We start from the raw sequence: 23822 nt of genomic DNA, 5'->3' as shown, positions 1-23822 counted from the left end.
CATAAGTGGATGCAGCACGATGGTCACCCAGCCCATACTGGTCTTGCTTTTGTGGAGGAATTGAGCAACAGATTCCCTAGAAGATGGTTGGGGCGCCATGGCTCTCTTGAACGGCCCGCTCTGTCACCCGTTTTAACACCAGTAAGTTTTTTTTTTTTTTTTTTTTTTTTTTGTGGGGACATCAAAAGAATGGTGTTTACGTCACTGAGCCCACAACCGTCAGATGATCTGAAACGGCGCATCGAGGAAGCATGTTGCTCTGTGACACCCGCGACAATTCGTCCCAGATCCTTTAGAATGCGCATTGCCTTGTGCATTCAGGAACATGGAAATACATTTGAACACCTCATTTAAATCAAAATTCCGCTGCAGGATCATTGGTCAGCACACAGTCAGTTATTATACACAGCATGTGTATAACAACCCCTCAAACTCTGAAGGGTTGTAAGCGTGATAGGATTACGATTTAAATTGATTTGTACACAGCTGGTTTCAATGATATCACTGCATGATAGAAAGAAGTATTGTTCCACTTAAAAATTATATCTTTTTACTGTAACTCTTTGGAAAAAAATACAATAAACTACACTCCTGGAAATGGAAAAAAGAACACATTGACACCGGTGTGTCAGACCCACCATACTTGCTCCGGACACTGCGAGAGGGCTGTACAAGCAATGATCACACGCACGGCACAGCGGACACACCAGGAACCGCGGTGTTGGCCGTCGAATGGCGCTAGCTGCGCAGCATTTGTGCACCGCCGCCGTCAGTGTCAGCCAGTTTGCCGTGGCATACGGAGCTCCATCGCAGTCTTTAACACTGGTAGCATGCCGCGACAGCGTGGACGTGAACCGTATGTGCAGTTGACGGACCTTGAGCGAGGGCGTATAGTGGGCATGCGGGAGGCCGGGTGGACGTACCGCCGAATTGCTCAACACGTGGGGCGTGAGGTCTCCACAGTACATCGATGTTGTCGCCAGTGGTCGGCGGAAGGTGCACGTGCCCGTCGACCTGGGACCGGACCGCAGCGACGCACGGATGCACGCCAAGACCGTAGGATCCTACGCAGTGCCGTAGGGGACCGCACCGCCACTTCCCAGCAAATTAGGGACACTGTTGCTCCTGGGGTATCGGCGAGGACCATTCGCAACCGTCTCCATGAAGCTGGGCTACGGTCCCGCACACCGTTAGGCCGTCTTCCGCTCACGCCCCAACATCGTGCAGCCCGCCTCCAGTGGTGTCGCGACAGGCGTGAATGGAGGGACGAATGGAGACGTGTCGTCTTCAGCGATGAGAGTCGCTTCTGCCTTGGTGCCAATGATGGTCGTATGCGTGTTTGGCGCCGTGCAGGTGAGCGCCACAATCAGGACTGCATACGACCGAGGCAGACAGGGCCAACACCCGGCATCATGGTGTGGGGAGCGATCTCCTACACTGGCCGTACACCATTGGTGATCGTCGAGGGGACACTGAATAGTGCACGGTACATCCAAACCGTCATCGAACCCATCGTTCTACCATTCCTAGACCGGCAAGGGAACTTGCTGTTCCAACAGGACAATGCACGTCCGCATGTATCCCGTGCCACCCAAAGTGCTCTAGAAGGTGTAAGTCAACTACCCTGGCCAGCAAGATCTCCGGATCTGTCCCCCATTGAGCATGTTTGGGACTGGATGAAGCGTCGTCTCACGCGGTCTGCACGTCCAGCACGAACGCTGGTCCAGCTGAGGCGCCAGGTGGAAATGGCATGGCAAGCCGTTCCACAGGACTACATCCAGCATCTCTACGATCGTCTCCATGGGAGAATAGCAGCCTGCATTGCTGCGAAAGGTGGATATACACTGTACTAGTGCCGACATTGTGCATGCTCTGTTGCCTGTGTCTATGTGCCTGTGGTTCTGTCAGTGTGATCATGTGATGTATCTGACCCCAGGAATGTGTCAATAAAGTTTCCCCTTCCTGGGACAATGAATTCACGGTGTTCTTATTTCAATTTCCAGGAGTGTATGTCCATAGCTCCGCAGAAAGTGTAACGTTTCTTATTTTGAAATACCACAATAAATTTTTTTCGTCAGTTATCACTTCGTAAGTTACAAAGGAAAATACTTTTACCGAAACAAGGTGCGTCTCAGGATGGAGCTGGTAGCTCCGAAACCGATCACGGTACAGTTAAAAGAAACTGAAGGTCATTTTTGTAGTTAGACTCAAATTTATTCATAATCTCAGAGCAGACAACGGAAAGGCATGAGAAAAGCATGTATAGTTTACTGTGTGGCAGAGATACAGGCCCCCGCGGAACAGAAAAAAGTCAGCAGTGGTATTCCGACAGAGAATCTAAGTATACGATAACAGATAAAGCCTCTTGATGACGGAGCGTTTTTGGATAAGACGCAGATTAGACGATACTTTGTTCCAGTATCGTATGAAAGATTTTTAGAAGGAGATGCACAAAGATTTAGTGTTATGCAAAGGTATAGTCAAGATACTGGACGTATCCGATTTGGTATTGCAGTTATGGAATTGGTGACACGTACTTTTTTGTGAGGAAAGATATTGTTGACACTAATGTTTAAGAAACTGGTGAATTAAATGGAGTGTGTGAGAAAAACGCCTATCCGCTCACTTCCAGCACAAGAAAGGCCGATGTGACCGAACAACTGCATGCTATACGCACATCTTAGGCAACTTCGGTCCTCACGAGTGGTACACACTGGAGACATTCCCAATGCTCCTGAAATGTAACTGTTCCCTGTGAACTTCACTGCGGGCGTTTTAGTGGTTCTCTGTAACATACTATTTATTTTTTCAAACTAACTTCTTACAAAGACGGGCATAATGCGATTTTAAGGCTCATCTGTATACCAGATAAGTCAAATGTAATTATTGACTTTTATAAAATTATGACTGCTTAAGTTCCCTAACTTTTAGATGCCACAGCATCTATACACACCTTATTTTGAACGAACGAAATTATTTCAGAAACGCCTATTAAAGTGACGAAGCTTTTTTGGAAAAATTTCGGTCCAAACTGAGAGGAACGTGAAGAATTTGTTCCACAGCAGCACACAAGAAAATGAAATCCTTCTAAAGTTTTCAACATACTAGTAGTATGCTTGTGCTATTACGTAAGTTTCTCTTTGTATATCCTCTTCACAATATAAGTTTTGTGTAAGTATCGCTCATTCTACAGCCATCACAGTGTTATTTTCATGCTTAAATATCTCTCTTTTAGACAATGAACCAATAACAGCACCCTTGTTTCCTTGAAGAATCGAACTACTACGTATAAAACAAAATATGTCTTTACTTGAGAGACAAGGTATGTGTTAAATAAAACGTGTATCGAAAAGGACTTTACAACTTTTAAAAGGCATATCGATTTCTTCATTTATCATTTATTTTATAGCAAAAGGCATCAAGCTTTCTACCTTATGCCTAAACAGGATTAATGTGACTTCCATTGGTTATCAAGCACACATCCCATCAGAAGTCGATTTACTGGCAAAACTCGCTGCAGTATGTCATTTATGCCTTCCTCAGTTGCAAGGTAGTGTCTAGGTCTGAGCTCTGGTACAGAAGCCAGTAATGGTGGAATAAACTTAGTGTCCTTGATGAATCCCCAAAAGAAGAAGTTGAGAAGTGTTGGGTCCAATGAACGTAGGGGTTATGAAATTAGCACTCCTCTACCCACAAAACTACTTACAAGTTCTTGCATCATTGTAAACTTCTGTGATTTGAAATCGAACCGTTTTCTCAGCACAAGCCATACAATCATATGTGAGCCACCCAGCCCCCGAGAGGTACACTGGGTCTCTTTTGTAGGGCTATTCTCAAAGATTTGCCTCACCTGCTCTACGACGTCGTCACGTGCATGAGGACGACCTGAGGATTTGTTATACATTTCAGAACATCTAGTTTCAATAAAACACTTATGCTACTCATTAACAGTAGGCCTGCTGGGAGAATTTTTACCATACTCTAAACGAAAACTACGTTGCACAGTGTTGGAGACTTTGATTCTTCAAACCAAAACGCACACACTCGGAATCCGGAAGGCAGCCATCTTTGCTGCAACTGCCGTGGCGCTTACGGTGGCGCGATTCTGTACTAGTGTACCACATGAGTCAAAACTCGATCTGCCCCCGCCCCTCACACACACACCAAGGTAACATAAAGACTAAGTCTGTAAGTCGTGTGAATAAATTTGTACGAATTTTCAAATTCATTAAGTCGTTTTTGACAAACCCTGCGTTTAACATTCAGAATATAAAACCTACATGTTTGCAGATGTAGAACCCAGTAATGTTGGTTTATCAGTTTCTGATTATTCGCCCACAGACTAATGACAAAACCGAGCGAGGTGGCGCAGTGGTTAGACACTGGACTCGCATTCGGGAGGACGACGGTTCAATCCCGCGTCCGGCCATCCTGATTTAGGTTTTCCGTGATTTCCCTAAATCGCTCCAGGTAAATGCCGGGATGGTTCCTATCGAAGGGCACGGCCGACTTCCTTCCCCCTCCTTCCCTAATCCGATGAGACCGATGACCTCGCTGTCTGGTCTCCTTCCCCAAAACAACAAACCAACCAACTAATGACAAAGTGAGAACCAAAAGATTTGAAATTATTTTTAAATTTTTTGCGGATACTGTCTGCAACATGTGTTGCGAAAGAGTAAATAGTAAAGAAGTAATAAATTACAGCCAAATGCTGGTGTTTACTGCATGAAAAGCGAATATGTAGTAAGCGATAAACTTCTTTCCTATCATTATTTTGTGGGGTGCGTCAGCGGGAAAAGTTTCAGAAAGATTTTAAATAATGTGTAATGTTTGTTGGAAGTCTGTAAGTGCTCTCATTCTCAAATAATGGACGAATATGGTCTCAGTAATCTGCGAACCATCGTCAGTTGCGCTGCCTCAACACATGTACACGGTTTCTAACTTTACTTTTCTTGTTGCGTTAAATCTTTGGCATAACAAATACCTCTTAATGAGTAGATTATGCAAGTATTGTAAATTTTTAAATTAGGTCGAAAATTATATGAAAGATTGAAAATTAAATTTTATTGCCCTTGGAAAGTGGAAGATAGGCAACCTGCACCTGGTACTGGGTGACCTTTTTAGCCGCTTAATAATTCTAAGTTCCTTAATCCGAGAAAAAATTTAGATTAGTGGCTGTACTTTTTTTCTGGTAACTGGTGAACCGTACAATTGCGCGCGCCTGTTATCTGCTATTTCAGTGACCTCGCAGCCTCACGCAACTAAACTCGCTACTGGCGGCGCACTATTGGTTTTATGAAGCGATCCACTAACCAGCTGCACGCCTGCAGAAAAGGTAATCTCATTCTGTGCAGTAAGCCGAAGTTATTACGTGGCTGAACGTAAAATGTCAGTTTTGGGAATGACGTAAATTGGATAGCCCCAGACCGTTATCTGTAGGTGACACGTAACCTGGCTCAGTACATTAACTCGCGATCAGCGTGACGATACATGGTTTTTTTCGGTATAAGTTATCGCAACAACGACGTATGGTTACTGTCTACCCGAATTTATTAAAGTGCTGTTAATTCGTTTTGAGAAGTGCAAATGTGTGTAGTTTCTTTTTTATGTTTCATGAGGGGGACTGGGGCTAAGCGCAGCCGAGGGGATCTTGTACGGAATGTTTACGTTGCCGGAAGTAGACGGACCCGCGCGAGACGAAGATGCCGGAAGCTCCCCTTTGATACTGTGGCCTATGTTAATGAAGCAACGTAAAACTGTTTCAAAACCAAAAAAATGAAGTGATGTGTGTTCTTAATTTACTGAGATCTGTATCAGAGAACGTCTGTGACAGCCACGTTTACAGACATGTATATTAAATTATTTACGTGGCAGTAGTCGTACGTACTAATCCGAAATAAAACGTTTTGTGTATCCGAAAAAGAAGATAAAAGCGTTTATGAAACGAATTGTTTTGAAAAATACTGAACCGAGTTTATTTATATTGAGATGTGTTTGACGATCAAGAACAGGAGTGATCTTTCCTGAAGGACAATTTAAAATGCAGTTCTAGGCGCTACAGTCTTGAACCGAGGGACCGCTACGGTCGCAGGTTCGAATCCTGCCTCGGGTATGGATGTATGTGATGTCCTTAGGTTAGTTGGGTTTAATTAGTTCTAAGTTCTGGGTGACTGATGACCTCAGAAGTTAAGTCGCATAGTGCTCCGAGCCGTTTGAACCATTTAAAATGCAGTTCGACGTTAAAAATATCGCTATTTAATCTATGACTGGGTAACCACATAAACTTGTTGTTGTTGTTGTTGTTGTGGTCTTCAGTCCTGAGACTGGTTTGATGCAGCTCTCCATGCTACTCTATCCTGTGCAAGCTTCTTCATCTCCCAGTACCTACTGCAACCTACATCTTTCTGAATCTGCTTAGTGTATTCATCTCTTGGTCTCCCCCTACGATTTTTACCCTCCACGCTGCTCTACAATACTAAATTGGTGATCCCTTGATGCCTCAGAACATGTCCTACCAACCGATCCCTTCTTCTGGTCAAGTTGTGCCACAAACTTCTCTTCTCCCCAATCTTATTCAATACTTCCTCATTAGTTATGTGATCTACCCATCTAATCTTCAGCACTCTTCTGTAGCACCACATTTCGAAAGCTTCTATTCTCTTCTTGTCCAAACTGTTTACCGTCCATGTTTCACTTCCATACATGGCTACACTCCATACAAATACTTTCAGAAATGACTTCCTGACACTTAAATCTATACTCGATATAAACTTGTTATAAACGGCGAATACTGAAATATTTGGAGACCATAGGGAATATCACTCAAAACTAATCAGTTTTATTATTCAGGAAGTATCTAAAGTGATCAAGAATTCCGCAAAATAACTTTCCACATTTGAGAATTTTTAATACGCCAACCAGAGATAATTGCATTCGCTGAATTTGGTGGCAACAATAATCCATGATCGGCATAGTAACCAGTTTAACTGATAAAGGGAATCTTTGATTCAACTCAGGCAATTAAATTTAGACCATAATTTTCTGAAGCATTGATACTATTCCTTGATTCGGCTGCTGGAGCAGAAAAGAACCGGTAAATAATGATATTGCCAATATTCGGATAACAGGGTGTGTCAAAACTCTGGTTACAGACTTTTAGGAACTGTAGAGGGAATGAATACATAACATCTTGAATAGTAACTCATGTCTGGAAATGTAATCCAACGATGCTAAAAAGCGAAGAAGTTAAAGGCGCCGGGTGTATATACAGGGTGTTTCAGTGATGGTATTACAAACTTTCTAGCATGATGGATCAATTTATAAATCTGAGGTGTCTCCAAATACATATGTGATATGAGGAGAGCAAGCCATTAATGTTTATTTCCACCTGGGCAGCAGATCAAGCGTTGAAGTGGGGACACATGGACGCAAAACGGTTAGTCTATACCGACAAGCATAGTCCAGTTAGTGGTGCAGTTACGAACGTGCTGGAAACAAGAGGTACTAAATTACATAAACTATTGTTCCATAGTATTCCTATAAAGAAATTGTGATGTAACCAGGTTGAGATAATGTCAAGATGCCCCTTGTCGACATTACGTTCTAATATAACATTGCGTAATTCGTTTTAGAATGTTAGCACGTTCTGCAGTGGTACGGACTTAATATGACCTTTAGGCAAACACCGTTACTTCTTTCTTCGTTAATTAAAACTTTACAGTCGGTAGAACGGTAAGGCGACCATTTAAAAGATATCCACGCTGACAAACAGAAGCCGCGGGGATTGACAAACTACGAGCTTTATCTTGAAGGCTGCTTTTCCTCAGAGGGTATCGAAGAATCGCGCGTGCTTTGTTACACGCGTTTTGCCAACTCCAAAACACTTTAGCAAGTCAAGATCTCCGTCTCTACTAACGTCTTCGTCAAAGGCATATTAAACCCTTCCAATTCTTCTGTTATACAGTGTGATTCACGAAGATACGCAAATATTTTAATATCTTATTCTACAAGTGAAACTAAAGAAAAACGTTCATATAAACACAGGTCCGCAAATGTTTAGTTACGGGTAATAAAATATTTTGCCTGAAATTTAGCAACTTCGCTAATATGAAGCCATCGAAAAACTGTACGAGGTTAAAGTAAAGCACGATTTCCATTTTTTTTTATTGATTTGGTGAATCTAATAAAACATGTGCCAGACATGTATCTGCAGTATTTTCCAGAGCATACAGAGAAACAAAGACGTAATTTCGTAAAATATTTAATTTATTAACTACTAGGCCCAATTTGTTTTTTTTTTTTTTTTATTCCAGACAATTCCACAAAGTTTTCAACAGAGGTTGTAGAGAATTTAATTTTGGAAAACTGATGGTAATTACGTTAACTGATACTGTATGAATGTGTCAAATAAACTGCTTTTATTAATACCATAGCACACGTCAATTCATGTTAAACCAGAGGTTAGACAATTTAATCTATTTGTTATGTGCACAAGGACCAAAGTTATCAGTTTTGAAAAGGCCAGATGATTCAGTGCCTAAGGTGCTGAATGTATATTATTGGTTTTGGGAACTGCATTGCCCAATCAAGTCGTCTAAAGTTTTGCTAACAGTAACACAGAGTAAGCACACCATTTGCGTTTACAACACGCAACATTTCGAGTTCAGTACTCGTTCCACAGATCAGACATTCATTGAAAGTAATCGAAAAGTGTGTTATTTCATTTTTTAAAGAACATTACAAATGACGTCATACTCATTTAGATGTGTGAAAAACTTTTCTTAAAAAGAAGGGCAAATTGCCCAGACTGTATTCATCCAGTGTTTCATAATGAAAGCACTTAGTGACTTCGAACAAACTTTACGCGTAATGTCAAACGTTTTTCTAAACGTGTTTACGCTAATATAGGTCAGACCGCTTGCCGCTAACTAAATGCTCTTCGTTCAAGTTGTAGAACTACAGTATTAATCATGATGTAAACGTGTTTTACACAAGCGAGTTTAGTCATTTAAGGAATCAGGTACTTCAGGGAGGGGGGGGGGGGGGCGTGTAGAGGATACTGGTATTCCCTTACTACAAGAAGTATGCATTTATGTAAAAGCATAACTGAAGAATTTCCCGTACTAACGTCACTTCACAGGAAATACAGCAGAGGTAATTTGCGCTATTAACACATTTACGACACGTTGGTGTATGTATCTTTTAAAATTCTATTGCTATCAAGTAGTATACAATTATCATGAAAACACTTTGAGAAGCCTCAAGACATTATGCATTGTTGCAAGAATTCTTAAGATCAGAGGACTCTCACCTGTTCACGATGTCAACAGATGCTTAACATCTGCGCGGCTTGTACCCGACCGTTTAGTCATAACCCATTGTGAGAATTACGAACTGCTCATTTAGTGCTCCCAACAGTTTACGTTTGGACCCGATATTTAGTGACAAAGCGTAATTACAGATAATGCCTACAGCTCGAAAATTAGAGCCAAATGCAGATTTTAACGATACTTTCGAACGCGGTTGCATGAAAGTAACGAATCTTAGCTCACTTCATTTAAAATATTTTGCGTGTTGAACAGTGTTCAAAGGCATATTACTACTTTATTACTATATTACATATTACTAGTTTATTGCATTTTGTTCCAGTTTTCTCATTGTAAGCCAGATTTTAAAATGTACAAGTGATATGTATTAAGTAATTTTCTTCCTGCCTATGAACTAATTTGTCAATAAAAGTACTATCAAACGTTGAAACGCATCGCCAACTATGCCAGCAAATGTTTGCGTAGAAATTCATACAGTGAAAATTAATAATGTAACTTATCTTAAAACAGGATTCTTTCATTAGAAATACTTTAGAAGCACATAAGAATTATAAAAAGTTGTGTTCGCTCAGTCAGAAGGCGAGCCTATGTCACAGGGCCTTGCCTTGTGCTCCAGTAGCCTTCTCACTGCCACGAATGTTTCGAGCGTGGTCTCACCTGGTGCTCCTCCACTCTGTTACAGAGACCGAGCTGGTGTTTCGCGACCAGTTTGGCGGCGTCTCTCTCCTCAACGCCGAGAACCTCACCACCAGGGTCGTCATGACCAACTCGACCTTTGTAAGTACGCGCTTTAGGCTGCGCCATATGCATTAGACTATTGGTTCAAATGGCTCTGAGCACTATGGGACTCAACTGCTGTGGTCATAAGTCCCTAGAACTTAGAACTACTTAAACCTAACTAACCTAAGGACAGCACACAACACCCAGCCATCACGAGGCAGAGAAAATCCCTGACCCCGCCGGGAATCGAACCCGGGAACCCGGGAGTGGGAAGCGAGAACGCTACCGCACGACCACGAGATGCGGGCATTAGACTATTGGTTGCCACACATTGCGCCGTAATTTTACGCCCGAAAATGTTTAGACACCCCAATAATGTTTACCACCTACCAAATGTTAGATAAAAACATACCTTTTTTCACACTACGAAAAATAAATTATAATCAGTCGAAGATCTAACAGTCCGCATCTCGTGGTCGTGCGGTAGCGTTCTCGCTTCCCACGCCTGGGTTCCCGGGTTTGATTCCCGGCGGGGTCAGAGATTTTCTCTGCCTCGTGATGACTGGGTGTTTTGTGATGTCCGTAGGTTAGTTAGGTTTAAGTAGTTCTAAGTTCTAGGGGACTGATGACCATAGATGTTAAGTCCCATAGTGCTCGGAGCCATTTGAACCATTTTGAAGATCTAACAAATAAAATTTAAGTATTTTGCAGGCATTGTATTAAACAAAGAAATAATAGAGTCAACGAGGTGATTGGTGCTGCTTTTTTGCAACAATTCTATTTTATTCGCGGTTAGATGTAAATGTGTGAAAATCTTAAGTCACACTAGAAATTCGTTCAGTTCCTCATTCCAGTTTTTATTGCTATCACACGAGGTGTGTGGGAAAAGTAATGACACTGATCTAACAAAACTTTTATTTTTTTCAACAACAATATTGTCTCCATTTGGATTTGCAGCTCAATGTGTTTACGGTGTTTGCAGTTAAAATTGTTGGAAGTAAGGTCCGCCAGTTATGCGAAACACAACAGTCAGCAAACCGACAACCACAAGCATCACCATTCACCATCTATCGAACCACCCATTGACACATAAGCAAGCAAACTTAAATTCGTGCTCCATAGAGTAAACAGAACGCCCATGAGCAAACAGAACTACACACAAGAACTAAATAAAATAAAACAAACAGCGGTGAAAAATAGTTATGATATCCATATGGTAGACAAATTAAATCAGAAAATATGTAAACAGTACAGATATGAACATACCGCGCGCGCGCACACACACACACACACACACACACACACACACACACACACACACACACAAGTCCTCGACCGACACAGAACCACACAAAACATAAACAATGATCACACACAAGACAACAGAGCAACAACACATACAAAACGAAATGGCACATGCTCACCTACAATAACAAAACTGTTCACAGAATAGGCAACATATTAAAGAAACAGGGACTCCAAATAGGATACAGGACAGAGAACACAACACAGAAAAAAATGAGAATACAAGAAACACTCACGGATAGATTTAACAGACCAGGAATACATGAACTCACATGCAACACTTACTAGTCAATATACATAGGACAGACATGCAGAAACTTCAAAACCAGATATTCAGAACATCTCAGAGCTTTAAAAAGCAACAGCTCCCATAGCACATTTGCTGACCACCTAATAGCCCACCACCCAACTACAATAGAAACAGACTTAAGAATACTAAAACCCAACCACAGCCTATACAGCAAACTGACGATTGAGGAAAACTTCCACATACAGAAAACAATAGCAGAAGGAAAACAGGCCATAAATGAATACACTACACTGTGCAAAGGCAAACTATTTAACACATTACAGGAACGTTACAAGAACGGCAACATAAATAGCTTAAAAGGCTACACACACACGCACACGCACACACGCACACACACACACACACACACACACACACACACACACACACACACACACACAAAGATAAAATGTAAACAAAATTCAAATTTGGCGCCAAGCTCACTGGTGAACAAATGAACACTGACTGGGCTGGGGGACACAACAACCACTGTTACATTGGGATTTGAACGGGCGCTGATAACGACGCAGTTCATAACCAAATGTCATCGTCGTCGTCGTCATCTACACTATGTGATCAAAAGTATCCGGACACTATGCTGAAAATGACTTATGAGGCAACTTCGTGGCGCTCTCCATCGGTAATGATGGAATTCATTATAGTGTTGGCCCAACCTTAGCCTTGATGACAAATTCCACTCTCGCAGGCATACGTTCAGTCATGTTCTGGAAGGTTTCTTGGTGAATGGCAACTCGTTCTTCACGGAGTACTACACTCAGGAGAGGTATCACCGTCGCTCGGTGAGGCCTGACACGAAGTCGGCGTTCCAAAACATCCCAGAGGTGTTCTATAGGTTTCAGGTCAGGACTCTGTGCAGGCCACTCCATTGTAACCCCTCCGCCACAGACCGTGCATTATGAACAGGTGCTCGGTCGTGTTGAAAGATGCAATCGCCATCCTCGAATTGCTCTTCAACAGTGGGAAGCAAGAAGGTGCTTAAGACATAAATGTAGGACTGTGATGTGATGTGGTAGTGCCACGCAAAACTACAATGAGTGCAAGCCCCCTCCATGAAAATCACGACAACACAATAACATCACTGCTCTGAATTTTACTGTTAGCACAACATACGCTGGCAGATGACGTTCACCGGGCATTCGCCATACCCACACCCTGCCATCGGATCGCCACACTGTGTACCGTGATTCTTCGTAACACCGCACAACGTCCAATGTTTACACTCCTTACACCAAGCGAGGTGTCATTTGGCGTTTACCGGCGTGATGTGTGGCTTATGAGCAGCGACTCGACCATGAAATCCAAGTATTCTCACCTCCCACCTCAGTGTCATAGTACTTGCAGTGGAGCCTGATGCAGTTTGTAATTCCTGTGTAATGGTATGGATAGATGTATGCCTATTACACATTAAGACCCTCTTCAACTGTCGGCGGTCTCTGTCAGTCAACAGTCGAGGTCAGCCTGTACATTTTTGTGCTGTACGTATCCCTTCAGGTATCCATTTCACTATCACATCGGAAACATGGGATCTAGGGATGTTTAGGAGTGTAGAAATCTCGCGTACAGAGGCATGACACAAGTCAATGACTACGTTTGAAGTCCGTGAGTTCCGCGGAGTGCCCCATTCGGCTCTCTCACAATGTCTAATGATTACTGAAGTCGGCTGATTTAGAGTACTTGGCAGTAGGTGGCAGCACAATATACCTAAGATGAAAGACGTATGCTTCTGGAGGTGTCCGTATACTTTTGATCACATTGTGTGTATTCAACTTTCAGATATGTCAGTTGTTATTGTTGTTGTGGTCTTAAGGCTGGATACTAGTCTGATGCAGCTCTCCACATTATCGTGTGCAAGTCTCTCAATCTCTGAAAATTACCGCAATTTCTATCAATTTCAACCTCGTTACTTTATTCGACCTTTGAGTACCCTCTACAGTTTTTACCTGCCAACACTTCCTTGTATTGCCAAACTGACGTAATCACACATAGAATTTGTCTTCATCCGGGAATAATTTCCTATTACGCCCAAGCTTGTTTTGAGACATTTCTATAAAAGTAAAATTTGTCTGTAATTATGAAAAAACAATTAATTTGTAGAAAAAGAACTGATAATAAATGCACGTACCTGCACATGTTTCACCAAAGAATGGTAGAAAGATAAAGAAACAGCTAAATCGCAACTGACGTTCACTTAGGAGTGATCGGGCACGGAATAGGCAAATCCGACCCACTGAATAAACAAAAAATACTGTAGACTAGACGGCGCCGATAGTCAGAACAAGCTATGCGTGGCGTCAGCCACTTGCCGTTCCCAGAGCTAGTATTTGTTCCCTGATTCTAGAATCAGACACGTTCTGTGTGTTAGTGTCTTGAATCTGGACGTCAATTGTAGCATGCACGACATTCAGACTTAAATGTGCAATGCCTGGTCAGGCCTTGTAAATCAGCTGTCCACTGTTTGGAAGTCTGATGAGGTTGATTAGCAAGCAGAAAATCTTGTAATAAGTAGAAGCAACGTCAGATTGTTCATCAAGCTATTTATCTAACACAGTAATCAAATCATCAAACACTAGATTCTTGGGGTAGGTATCGGCAAAAATTTTATATGCCTGTATAGTGCGATGCCTACTGTTGCCAACAAATGTGTTTCCTGTCCGTACTCTGAACACACTGATAAGTCAAAACTTGACCACTGTTCAGCGCGAGGTTGGATATCGCCTGGTGGTATTGTGGGAACGTGACATGGCAAGGAAAGTAAATAAGGAGATCAGAGACGGATGGGGAATCATTTTAGCGACAACACAGGCCGCAAATGGGGGAATCTACTGACGTAAGCGACTTTGAGAAAGGTGATATTATTGTTGCCGAAAGCCTGTGAATGAGTATCTCGAAAACAGCATACCTGGTCGAATGTTCACGTGCTACAGTACCATCTATTGAAAGTGGTGGAACGGCAGTGAAACTACCACTGGGCGGTAAGTGGTTGGGCCGCGCGGGATTAGCCGAGCGGTCTATGGCGCTGCAGTCATGGACTGTGCGGCTGGTCCCGGCGGAGGTTCGAGTCCTCCCTCAGGCATGGCTGTGTGTGTTTGTCCTTAGGATAATTTCGGTTAAGTAGTGTGTAAGCTTAGGGACTGATGACCTTAGCAGTTAAGTCGCATAAGATTTCACACACATTTAATTTTGGTATGTGGTTGGTTGTCCACGACTCTTCACAGAACGTGGGGTTCGGAGGCTTGACTCCTCTGTAAAGCGGATATATGGCGATCTGTGGCATCTCTGCCAAAAGAGCACAATGCTGGTGCACGCACAAGTGTGTCGAAGTACACCGTTCATTGAACGTTGTTGAACATCTCCGCGACATACCACCTCTGCCTCTTCACATTTTGGCCCAATGACATCATCAATTAAGATTGCAGTGGTCACCGGACCATCGGTATTCGACCGATGATCAATGTAAACGTGGCAGCTCTCCGGGTGAATCACATTTTTGCTACACAAGGTCGCTGGTCGTCTCCACATAGGCCGTCATCGAGATGAATGGCTGCTCGAAACATGCAACGCGCCACGGACTCGGGATGCGGGAAGCAATATTATGCGATGGGAGACAATCTCCTGCGCTTGCGTGGGACCTGCAAGGCACGCAGACAGCTGCGAACCACATGCGTCCCTTCAAGCTTTGTATCTTCCCTGCGGACGATTTCATCTTCCGTGTGTCAAAGCCAGAACCGTGCTAAAGTGGTTTGAGGAGCATCATAGTCATGTTGATGACATGGCCACGGAACTCGCTTGATATGAATCCAATGCAACCAATTTGAGTCAGTATCCAGCGTTATCACCGCGTAAACAGCGGTGCGCTGTTTTAGGAAAGTACGTGACTTTTGCGTGTATACCTGGTGCGACATAGCTCCAGGAACCTATCAACAAACTGTCGAATCCATGATAGAATCAGTGACGTATTGCGTTCCTAAGATGGACCAACAAGTTATTAAGCAGGTGATCATAATGTTTTACTTGTCAGTGTAAGATGTGCAGCGAAGCAGGCGCCAAGCTGAGCACTGTATTCAGACCTGACTTCCTGCTGTACGTCGAGTGCCCAGAACTGCGGAGGACAGTCATTGCTTGTTGTGGCCCTGCTTGGGGTGCTGCAAGTGACGCCGTTAAATTTGTTTAGAACTGCAGAAATTGCGTCATTCCTGAGATAAGTTGACGTTGCTGGGCCTGTGGCTAAATAGTTTGACTTAGAGACAGTTCCTGTGGTGTATTGGCCACCACTCAATACACAATACACACTAAGACACTGAAGAGCCAAAATATTGTGAACAACTGCTTTATATCTTGTTTGTCCACTTTTGGAACTAATTACATCACTGATTCTGCGTATCAGGAATCGGACAGTTTGTTGATAGGTTTATGTACACGGCGTTAGATGTCTATGCAACGCACAGGTCATGTAACTCGCATTAATAACGGGCCGCTCATTCGAGTACGTGGTGATTGTGTGCAATAGCGACCCAAATAGGTTCCATAGGATTTACATCAGGCGAAGCTGTTGGACGAGATATCAACTTGCTCCTCAGATCACTGTAACACTGCAACGCGCTTCTGGCTCCGAGATACGGGGAGTTATACTGCTGAAACAAGACGTCGCCGTCGGGGGGGGGGGGGGGGGGGGCATTAAGCATGAAGGGACGCAGGTGGTTTGCAGCTGTCAGCGTGTCTTCGATTGCTAGCACAAGTTCCATAGAAATGCACGAGAATGCCTCCCCTAGCGTCATACTACTCCCATAAGCCTGCACTTTTCCAGCCGCCGTTCACCTCGATCACGGCGCCTGTGGAGACAACCATCGAACTAGTGTAGCAAAAATGTAATGAGAGCGGTGGTGCAGGCTCCAGCCATGGAGAGTTTGATATTGTAGCGGTCATCGTTTGGCGACCATCGGTCGCTGTGTGGCTATCCCGCGGCGGCTAGGTGACAAACAACACCACAGTCGCCTTATGTATTTTCTTCTCAAACAAATGTATAAATCAAGATCCAAAGGAATTAAAGATATTAGCTGCCAGAGGGTATTGATTTGTACCAGTGAGGCAGGCTGTAAATATGTCAGACCGGGATTCGAACCCGGGTCTCCTCCGGACATCTCCGAAAGAACAGTCGCCATATTAACATAATTCAGGAGATGACGGCCAGTGATTCCCGCAGTGCAGATGTACACCAGTCTCAAACTCTTAACGGGTATCGGCGAGACGCCGCGAGTAATCGGCTAGTGCGCAGCGGCAGTGCATCAGTAGACATCTTGGATATTCGGCAATCCAGCCGGATGTTCGCGTCGTTCTCGCACGATATTTCAACAGCGTGCCTCTCTGTCTTCTTCAGGTGCTACCTGAGACTGGTCCTTGGGTCGATCGAGTCCAGTTGGATGTTCTAGTGAAGAGAAAGGCAGATGGCACATTTGGACACAGTGCGTACCGCAAACCTACGCACACTGACTTATACCTACAAGCCAGCATTTGCCACCATCCGGGACAGAAGAATGGAGTGCTCAAAACACTGATCCACAGAGCACAAACTCTGTCAGATCCTGTAGAACACTTACGATCAGTGTTCAGCAGGAATGGGTACTCCTCTAGAGATATCTAGAACGCAGTTCAACCTGCTAATCAGCCAAACGATCCAGAAGAAGAACCAGAAGAGTAAAGAAGATGGCGTACCTACCATAAGCCGGACCTATCTCTGCCAAAATCCAGACATATGAAATCAAGAGCATATTTTGCCCACCCACCAAAATTGGGGCTATGCAGGAGAATGTAAAAGATGACCTGGGGCTACGCAAGCCAGGTATTTACAACATACCATGCCAGTGTGGGATGTCATACATTGGCCAGACCACCAGAACTCTGGACATCAGGTGTGAAGAACACCAGAGACACACCAGACTCAGACAGGCAACTAAATCAGCCATAGCAGAGCATTGCCTGGAAGTTGGTCATTCAATGGATTACAGTGACACCAAGATTGTGACACAGACCTCAAGATTTTGGGACAGTGCCATTAAATAAGTCGTTGAGATTAAGGTCACAGACAATCAAGTCAACCGTGACTCGGGATACCAAATCAGCACTGCCTGGAATCCAGCGCTTGTGAACTCAACGCAGGACACTTCGGGATTCTACAAGATATAGAAGTGGAGACCGAGAGAACAGCCGCAAGACAAGTGTCGGACAATAGAGACCAGATTTGACACACGCCAGATCATGAACTCGACTCATCGGCGGGCGGAACACCGGCGGCCAGAGAGGGCCAATGTAGCCGCTTCTGGCGGGCGCGGACCGCGGACGGAACACGCGACGCGGCGCGGACCGATTATGGAGCGCCCAGCACGAAACAGAAGTGGAAATCATAGCAACAGTCAGGAGACAGAGTACCAACATCTCAGATCGAGTCTGACACACCTCAGATGACGACCACAACCGTTGAGGACGGCCAAAACGGGCGCGGACGACAGTCGGAACATCCGCGACTGGAGGGGTCCATTGAAGCTGAGTCTGGCGGGCGCGGAACACAGATGGAACACTCGACTCGGCGCGGACCGATTAGGGAACGCCCAGATCCATCCAGGCATAAATGCTGGTCTCGATCGACCTAAGGACCAGTCTCAGGTAGCACTTTAAGAAGACAGCGAGGCAAGCTGTTGAAATATCGTGCGAGAATGACGCGGACATCCGGCTGGATTCCCGAATATCAAGATGTCAACATATCGCCGGGAAAGCATGAAGAGTTACAGTAGATCAGTAGTTTGTGGCACAGGTTGAGTATTTGGGTCTGACGGGAGGCGTGCCAGGGTAATCCACGCGACTACGTCCATATGGTGCAGTGATCAACGCATCTGCCGAGTAAGCAGGAGACCAGTGTTCGAATCTCAGTCCCGTACAATTTTCATACTGCACTACTGATATAAATCAATGCCCACTGGCATCTAATGTCTTTCATTCCTCTGTGTTTTGATTCGTAATGGCTGCATGATCAAAACGGTGTCCGTTCTTTCCGATGTGTTCGAAAGAACAGATACCAGATATACAAATGTGCTGTACACTTAGCATTATAGAGAATACGAACTCGTTTCCTGCAGGTAAATTTGAATTTGTTATCGTGAGAGATACCACAATCACAATAAACTTTCGTCACTTCTTAGGGATTCAGGCATTTTGCGTAAAAAAAAAAATTTCAGTTACTTTTGGTTTCGCAAATGTGTCCAATTTTCCCGTTCCATACGTAATTTCTCCTCAGTAGTGCATTTCCACGTTTTCTAGGTCTCACGCGATTTTCTGTTCCTTTTACACCCGTGTCCAATAGCTCCTACCACTTTCCTATGTCGGAGTTTGTTAGTGTACCTCCCTATCAAATTTACAATATTTCCGCAGGTCATCATTTTAAATCTCATAAGCAATTACGAGGTATTGAATGGAATTGGGAAAAATATTCAAGGCACAGCTAGACTAAAGAAGGGATCAGTTGATAGGACACATCCTCAAGCATCAAGGAGCTGTCAGTTTCGTAATGGAGAAAAATGTCTAACGTCAAATTGTAGAGAGAGACGGAGGCACGAATAAATTAAGTAGGTTCAAATGGATGGAGATTGCAGGAGATGAAGAGGCCTGTGCAGGACAGAATACTGTGGAAACTGTATCAAACCAATCTTCCGACAAATATGGGCCACGCGACGTCGGTTCACCGGTGAAGATGTGTTATGAACCTGAAAATTAGTAGCCGACTCATTTCATCGAAGAGATTTATTTTCTTATGTACGTTGTTTCAACATATTTCTTTATTAAACTCAGTGTACAATGTGTTCTCTTACTTTTTATCGAGAGAGTCCGATTTGCTTCGTTTTGCTACATCTACTGACACTAGGTAATACATTCAAATGAAACTGTATGGTTCCAGAGACCTTTCCAACTCTCAAACATCTATCATGTAAAACTTCCTGACAGATTAAAACTGTGTGTCGGACCGAGACTCGAACTCGGGACCTTTGCCTTTCGCGGAGTGTGCGCTGATATGAAACTCCCTGGCAGATGAAAACTGTACAGTTTTAATCTGCCGGAAAGTTTCATATCAGCGCACACTCCGCTGCAGAGTGCAAATCGCATTCTGGAAACATCCCCCAGGCTGCGGCTAAGCCATGTCTCCGCAATTTCTTTCAGGAGTGCTAGTTCTGCAAGGTTCGCAGGAGAGGTTCTGTAAATTTTGGAAGGTTGGCGGCACAGTAGCTCAGCGTGTTCGGTCAGAGAGCTGGTTGGCCTCTGTAATAAAAAACTGAGTGGAAGGATCAACAAATGAACTTTGATGTCATGGGACGTCCGCGATGACCAAACCCAATGATCAACCAAAAAAAAAAAAAAAAGATGGTAGAGCACTTTCCCGCGAAAGGCGGGAAAGAGACAGAAGTTAAGTCCCATAGTGCTCAGAGCCATTTGAACCATTTTTTAGAACGATCATAAGATTCTCAAGGTGTGCAACAGGCGTTGGATCCTGTATGGAAAGAAAAGATGCCATTCCTTACAACATTCACACTATTCAGTTTCTCAAGAAACACAGTTAAAAGAAGAGCTCTTAAAGAAATCGTGACGCTACCGAAAATAAAAAATTCTTGGGAACTTGAGATGTGTATTCAGCCAAAAGCAGAAGGAAGGACACGTTAATCATATCAGCATTTGAGCTTGCTGGACGGAAAAAATCTTCCACATCAATTCAACAAAGAGAAAGAACAGGAAGGCTTGGGTCACACAGTTTGGGAAGAGACAGCCAAATATAAGCTTCATAAAACTAGATTCCACTTTATTGGAGTCTTATTTTTCCTTTCCTTTGTCTACGACCATTTTGCCCTACCTACTGGTCAAAGTAGGCATTTTGTAGACTTCTGATTAATCTCACATTTCTACTGCAAAATGTGGATTCAAATAGTAATACAACTGTTTTATAGTTTTGCACACTGATCAGCCAGAACATCATGACCACGTACCTAACAGCTAGTATGTCCACCTTCGGCACGCGTCGTGGCGTGGAAGCAGTGAGGCGTAGGTCGCTGGAGGGAGCTGGCACCACATACGCAAACACAAATTATCTAATTCCCCTAAATTTCGAGGGGAGGGGGGAGGGGACGAAGAGCTCTGACGCCACGTTCCATCACATCCCAGATGTGTTCGATCGCTTCAGGTCTGGCGAGGTGGTGGCTAACATACCAATTGGAACTCGCCACTGTGTTCCTCGAACCACTCCATCACACTCCTGGCCTTGTGACATGGCGCATTATTATGTTGAAAAATAACACTGCCTTCGGGAGACGTGATCACTGTGAAGAGGTGGATGTGGTCTGCAACCAGCGTACGATACTCCTTAGCAGTCATGGTGCCTTGTACGAGCTCCACTGGACCCAAGGGTGCCCACGTGAATGCTCCCCAGAGCCTAACGGAGTCGCCGCCAGCTTGTCTCCGCCCCTAGTACAGGTGTCAAGAAGCTGTTCCCCTGGAAGCGACGGATTCGCACCCTCCCATCAGTATGGTGAAGAATGTATCGGGTTTCATCAGACCATGCAACGCTCTGCCGCTGCGCCATCGTCCAGTACTGATGATCACGTGCCCATTTCAGTTGTAATTATCGATGTCGTGATGTTAACATTGGCACATTCATGGGTCGTTAGGAGTGTTAGATGCACTGTGTGTCCAGACACATATGTAGTCTGCCCAGCTTTAAAGTCTGATGTTAGTACCACCACAGTTAACCGCCTGTCCTATTTTACCAGTCTACCTAGCCTACGGCGTCCGACCTCTGTAATGACCGGTGGTAGCCCAACCCCACGACATCTGGACGTGGTTTCACCTTGGTTTCGCTACATGTTGAAGACTTTCTCCACAGCATTCCTCGAACACCTGACAAGTCGTGCAGTTTCCGAAATGCTCGTACTGAGCCTCCAAGACATCACAATGCCCTCAGTAGAGACAGACAGATCGCGCACCTTCCCCATTCTACATATGGACAGCACACTCACTGATACTGCATGTACCGTGCGTGTGTCTGACTAGCAGACATTCCTCGCCATGGAAATGAGCGTTTGGCGTCATTGGCCGGGAGGCCCCTCCGTGAAGGTCTTATTACATTCGATACCACATTGGGCGACCTGCGCGCCGGATGGGGATGAAATGATGATGAAGACAACACAACACCCAGTCCCTGAGCGGAGAAAATCTCCGACACAGCCGGAAATCGAACCCGGGCTCGTACGACGCCAATCCATCACGCTGACCACTCAGCTATCGGGGCGGATACATTCCTCGCCATATGACGCTGCTATCGCTTCTACGGGTTTATATTGTTATTAGGTCGGTAGTCATAATGTTCTGGTTGATCAGTGTTTGTTAGACACAAATTAAGACAGCAGGGAGTAACTACCACTGTAACAGAGGGAGCTGCAGGGGTAGAGAGTAAAAACTGTAAAGGATGACAGATATTGGGATACCCAGCAAATAATTGAGAGCGTAGGTTGCAAGTGCTACTCTGGCATAAAAAGATTGACGTCAAACGAGTCAAAAGTGTGATGACTCAAGGAACAGTGTGGTCGGAAGAGCCATACTTCACCGGTCGTGTACTGTCTTGTACCTGGAAACAGAAGCTCTTTTACCATGGAACGTGAGATATTTGAAAATTCAATAAGTTTCGGTAATGTCTTGACAATTTTACTTCTCTTGAATATGGAGATTTGTTTCCATTTCCAGTAGCTTCTATTTCAAAATGATAAGGTTTTCTCGAATGCAATGCTTTTTAAATTTCAAAATAATATTTTTTTCCTCCATATATTACAATATTTTGCCTTGGAACATGTCTTTACACTTGGAAACAACTTAATTTTCCAGAGTACTTTTTGTAATTTCAAAAAAGATTGCAGCACATAAAAACTGAATGATCTCTTTTGACAATGGATTAAGGAAATATATTGATTTTTCACTATAGAGCTGGCTATATGCGGAAGTCTGATAGTGTTACTAGGTACAATACCATTCAGACAGTGCGCCACTATTGCTGCAGAATGATCTTAGCTTGGGACGACATGTGTAAATTACTTTCTGAAGTCTCTAAGTATTATTTTTTTAGGCGGGTAAGGTTCAGATACGTGAAAATATTGTGAGTTTTCACCTTTCAGCAGTTTTTATCATTGTCTGGTAACAGGTGAGAAGAGAAAAGAGACAAGAGCAAGTAGGACTCGCACTCCGAGGCTTCTGCACAAACTTGATCTATGTAGATGGTTTATCCACCCCAGGAGTCGAGTACATCGACGAGTTTTGCCTGCTATTGGTATCTATACTGACAGTAATTCCAAGGCTTTCGGGTTAAAGTTGCTTACTGTACTCCCACTGAAATCTTGGGTGTGGTGACAGACGGAACTGTAGCTCAGACTGAGGTTTATGTTAGGCTGGAAGGCGACAGTCTGATTGTGAATTGGCAAAGCCAGCTAATGTGAATGCAGAAAAGTTGTGGTAACAAAATGACTGACACCGTAGGCTAGCGTTTACGTCTGCACCCTATTGAAAAATGCATTGAAGGTCCAACAAGTAACTACCTGACTTTCAAGAATGTTTTAATTTTGAATTTAAATTTTTTGTCAAATTTGACATTTACTATTCTTATCTTTCACTTATTTTGTGAAATTTGGAGTTACATTGACATGCTACGCTAACTGGCAGTTGCAGATGCATTGATTCCGTCTGCTCTCACCCCTGCTGCGATTAATGGTGTAATTTTATGGAAGTCTCCAAAGAAGAGACTTGTCGTTACGCAGATGTTGATCTGTTATGTGGAATGCTTCAACGGACGTTTTTTTGTAGGATACCAGTATCTCATCCCAGATAACGGAAGTCCAATCCTGCATCAATTACCATTATTATTTTGCTTTGAAACATTACAGGTGTTGTCGAGTCGTAGGCATAGAGTGCCAGAGAATGTTTGTATGTAGAATGAGCAGTTCGTTATAACCAGTGATGCTAGTGCCAATATGGCGCCGTAGTCGGGCGGCGTTGTGCCTGTTACTATTAGGCGGCAAAGGTACACAGATTCACAGCGAAAAGAGATTTCACTTAGCTCAGCCAGTTAGCATGAAATATTTGTAAAT

At 43.8% G+C, this 23822-nt stretch overlaps 1 protein-coding gene across 2 annotated transcripts in view; it reads left to right on the top strand.

The window, feature by feature from the left end:
• The window catches only part of LOC126091972 (inactive dipeptidyl peptidase 10-like), a 1178675-nt gene that overhangs the window by 584160 nt on the left and 570693 nt on the right, over window positions 1-23822 (top strand). For both annotated transcript variants that reach the window (XM_049907324.1, XM_049907325.1), the window contains exon 3: window positions 10009-10103. In XM_049907324.1, the coding sequence (XP_049763281.1) occupies window positions 10009-10103 (95 nt within the window). The remainder of the gene's footprint in view (window positions 1-10008; window positions 10104-23822) is intronic.

The sequence above is a fragment of the Schistocerca cancellata genome, chromosome 7 (assembly GCF_023864275.1).
Source record: "Schistocerca cancellata isolate TAMUIC-IGC-003103 chromosome 7, iqSchCanc2.1, whole genome shotgun sequence".
Lineage (NCBI taxonomy): Eukaryota > Metazoa > Arthropoda > Insecta > Orthoptera > Acrididae > Schistocerca > Schistocerca cancellata.
The sequence above is the reverse complement of the archived record's forward strand: the minus strand, read 5'-3'. Positions and strand labels throughout refer to the sequence as shown.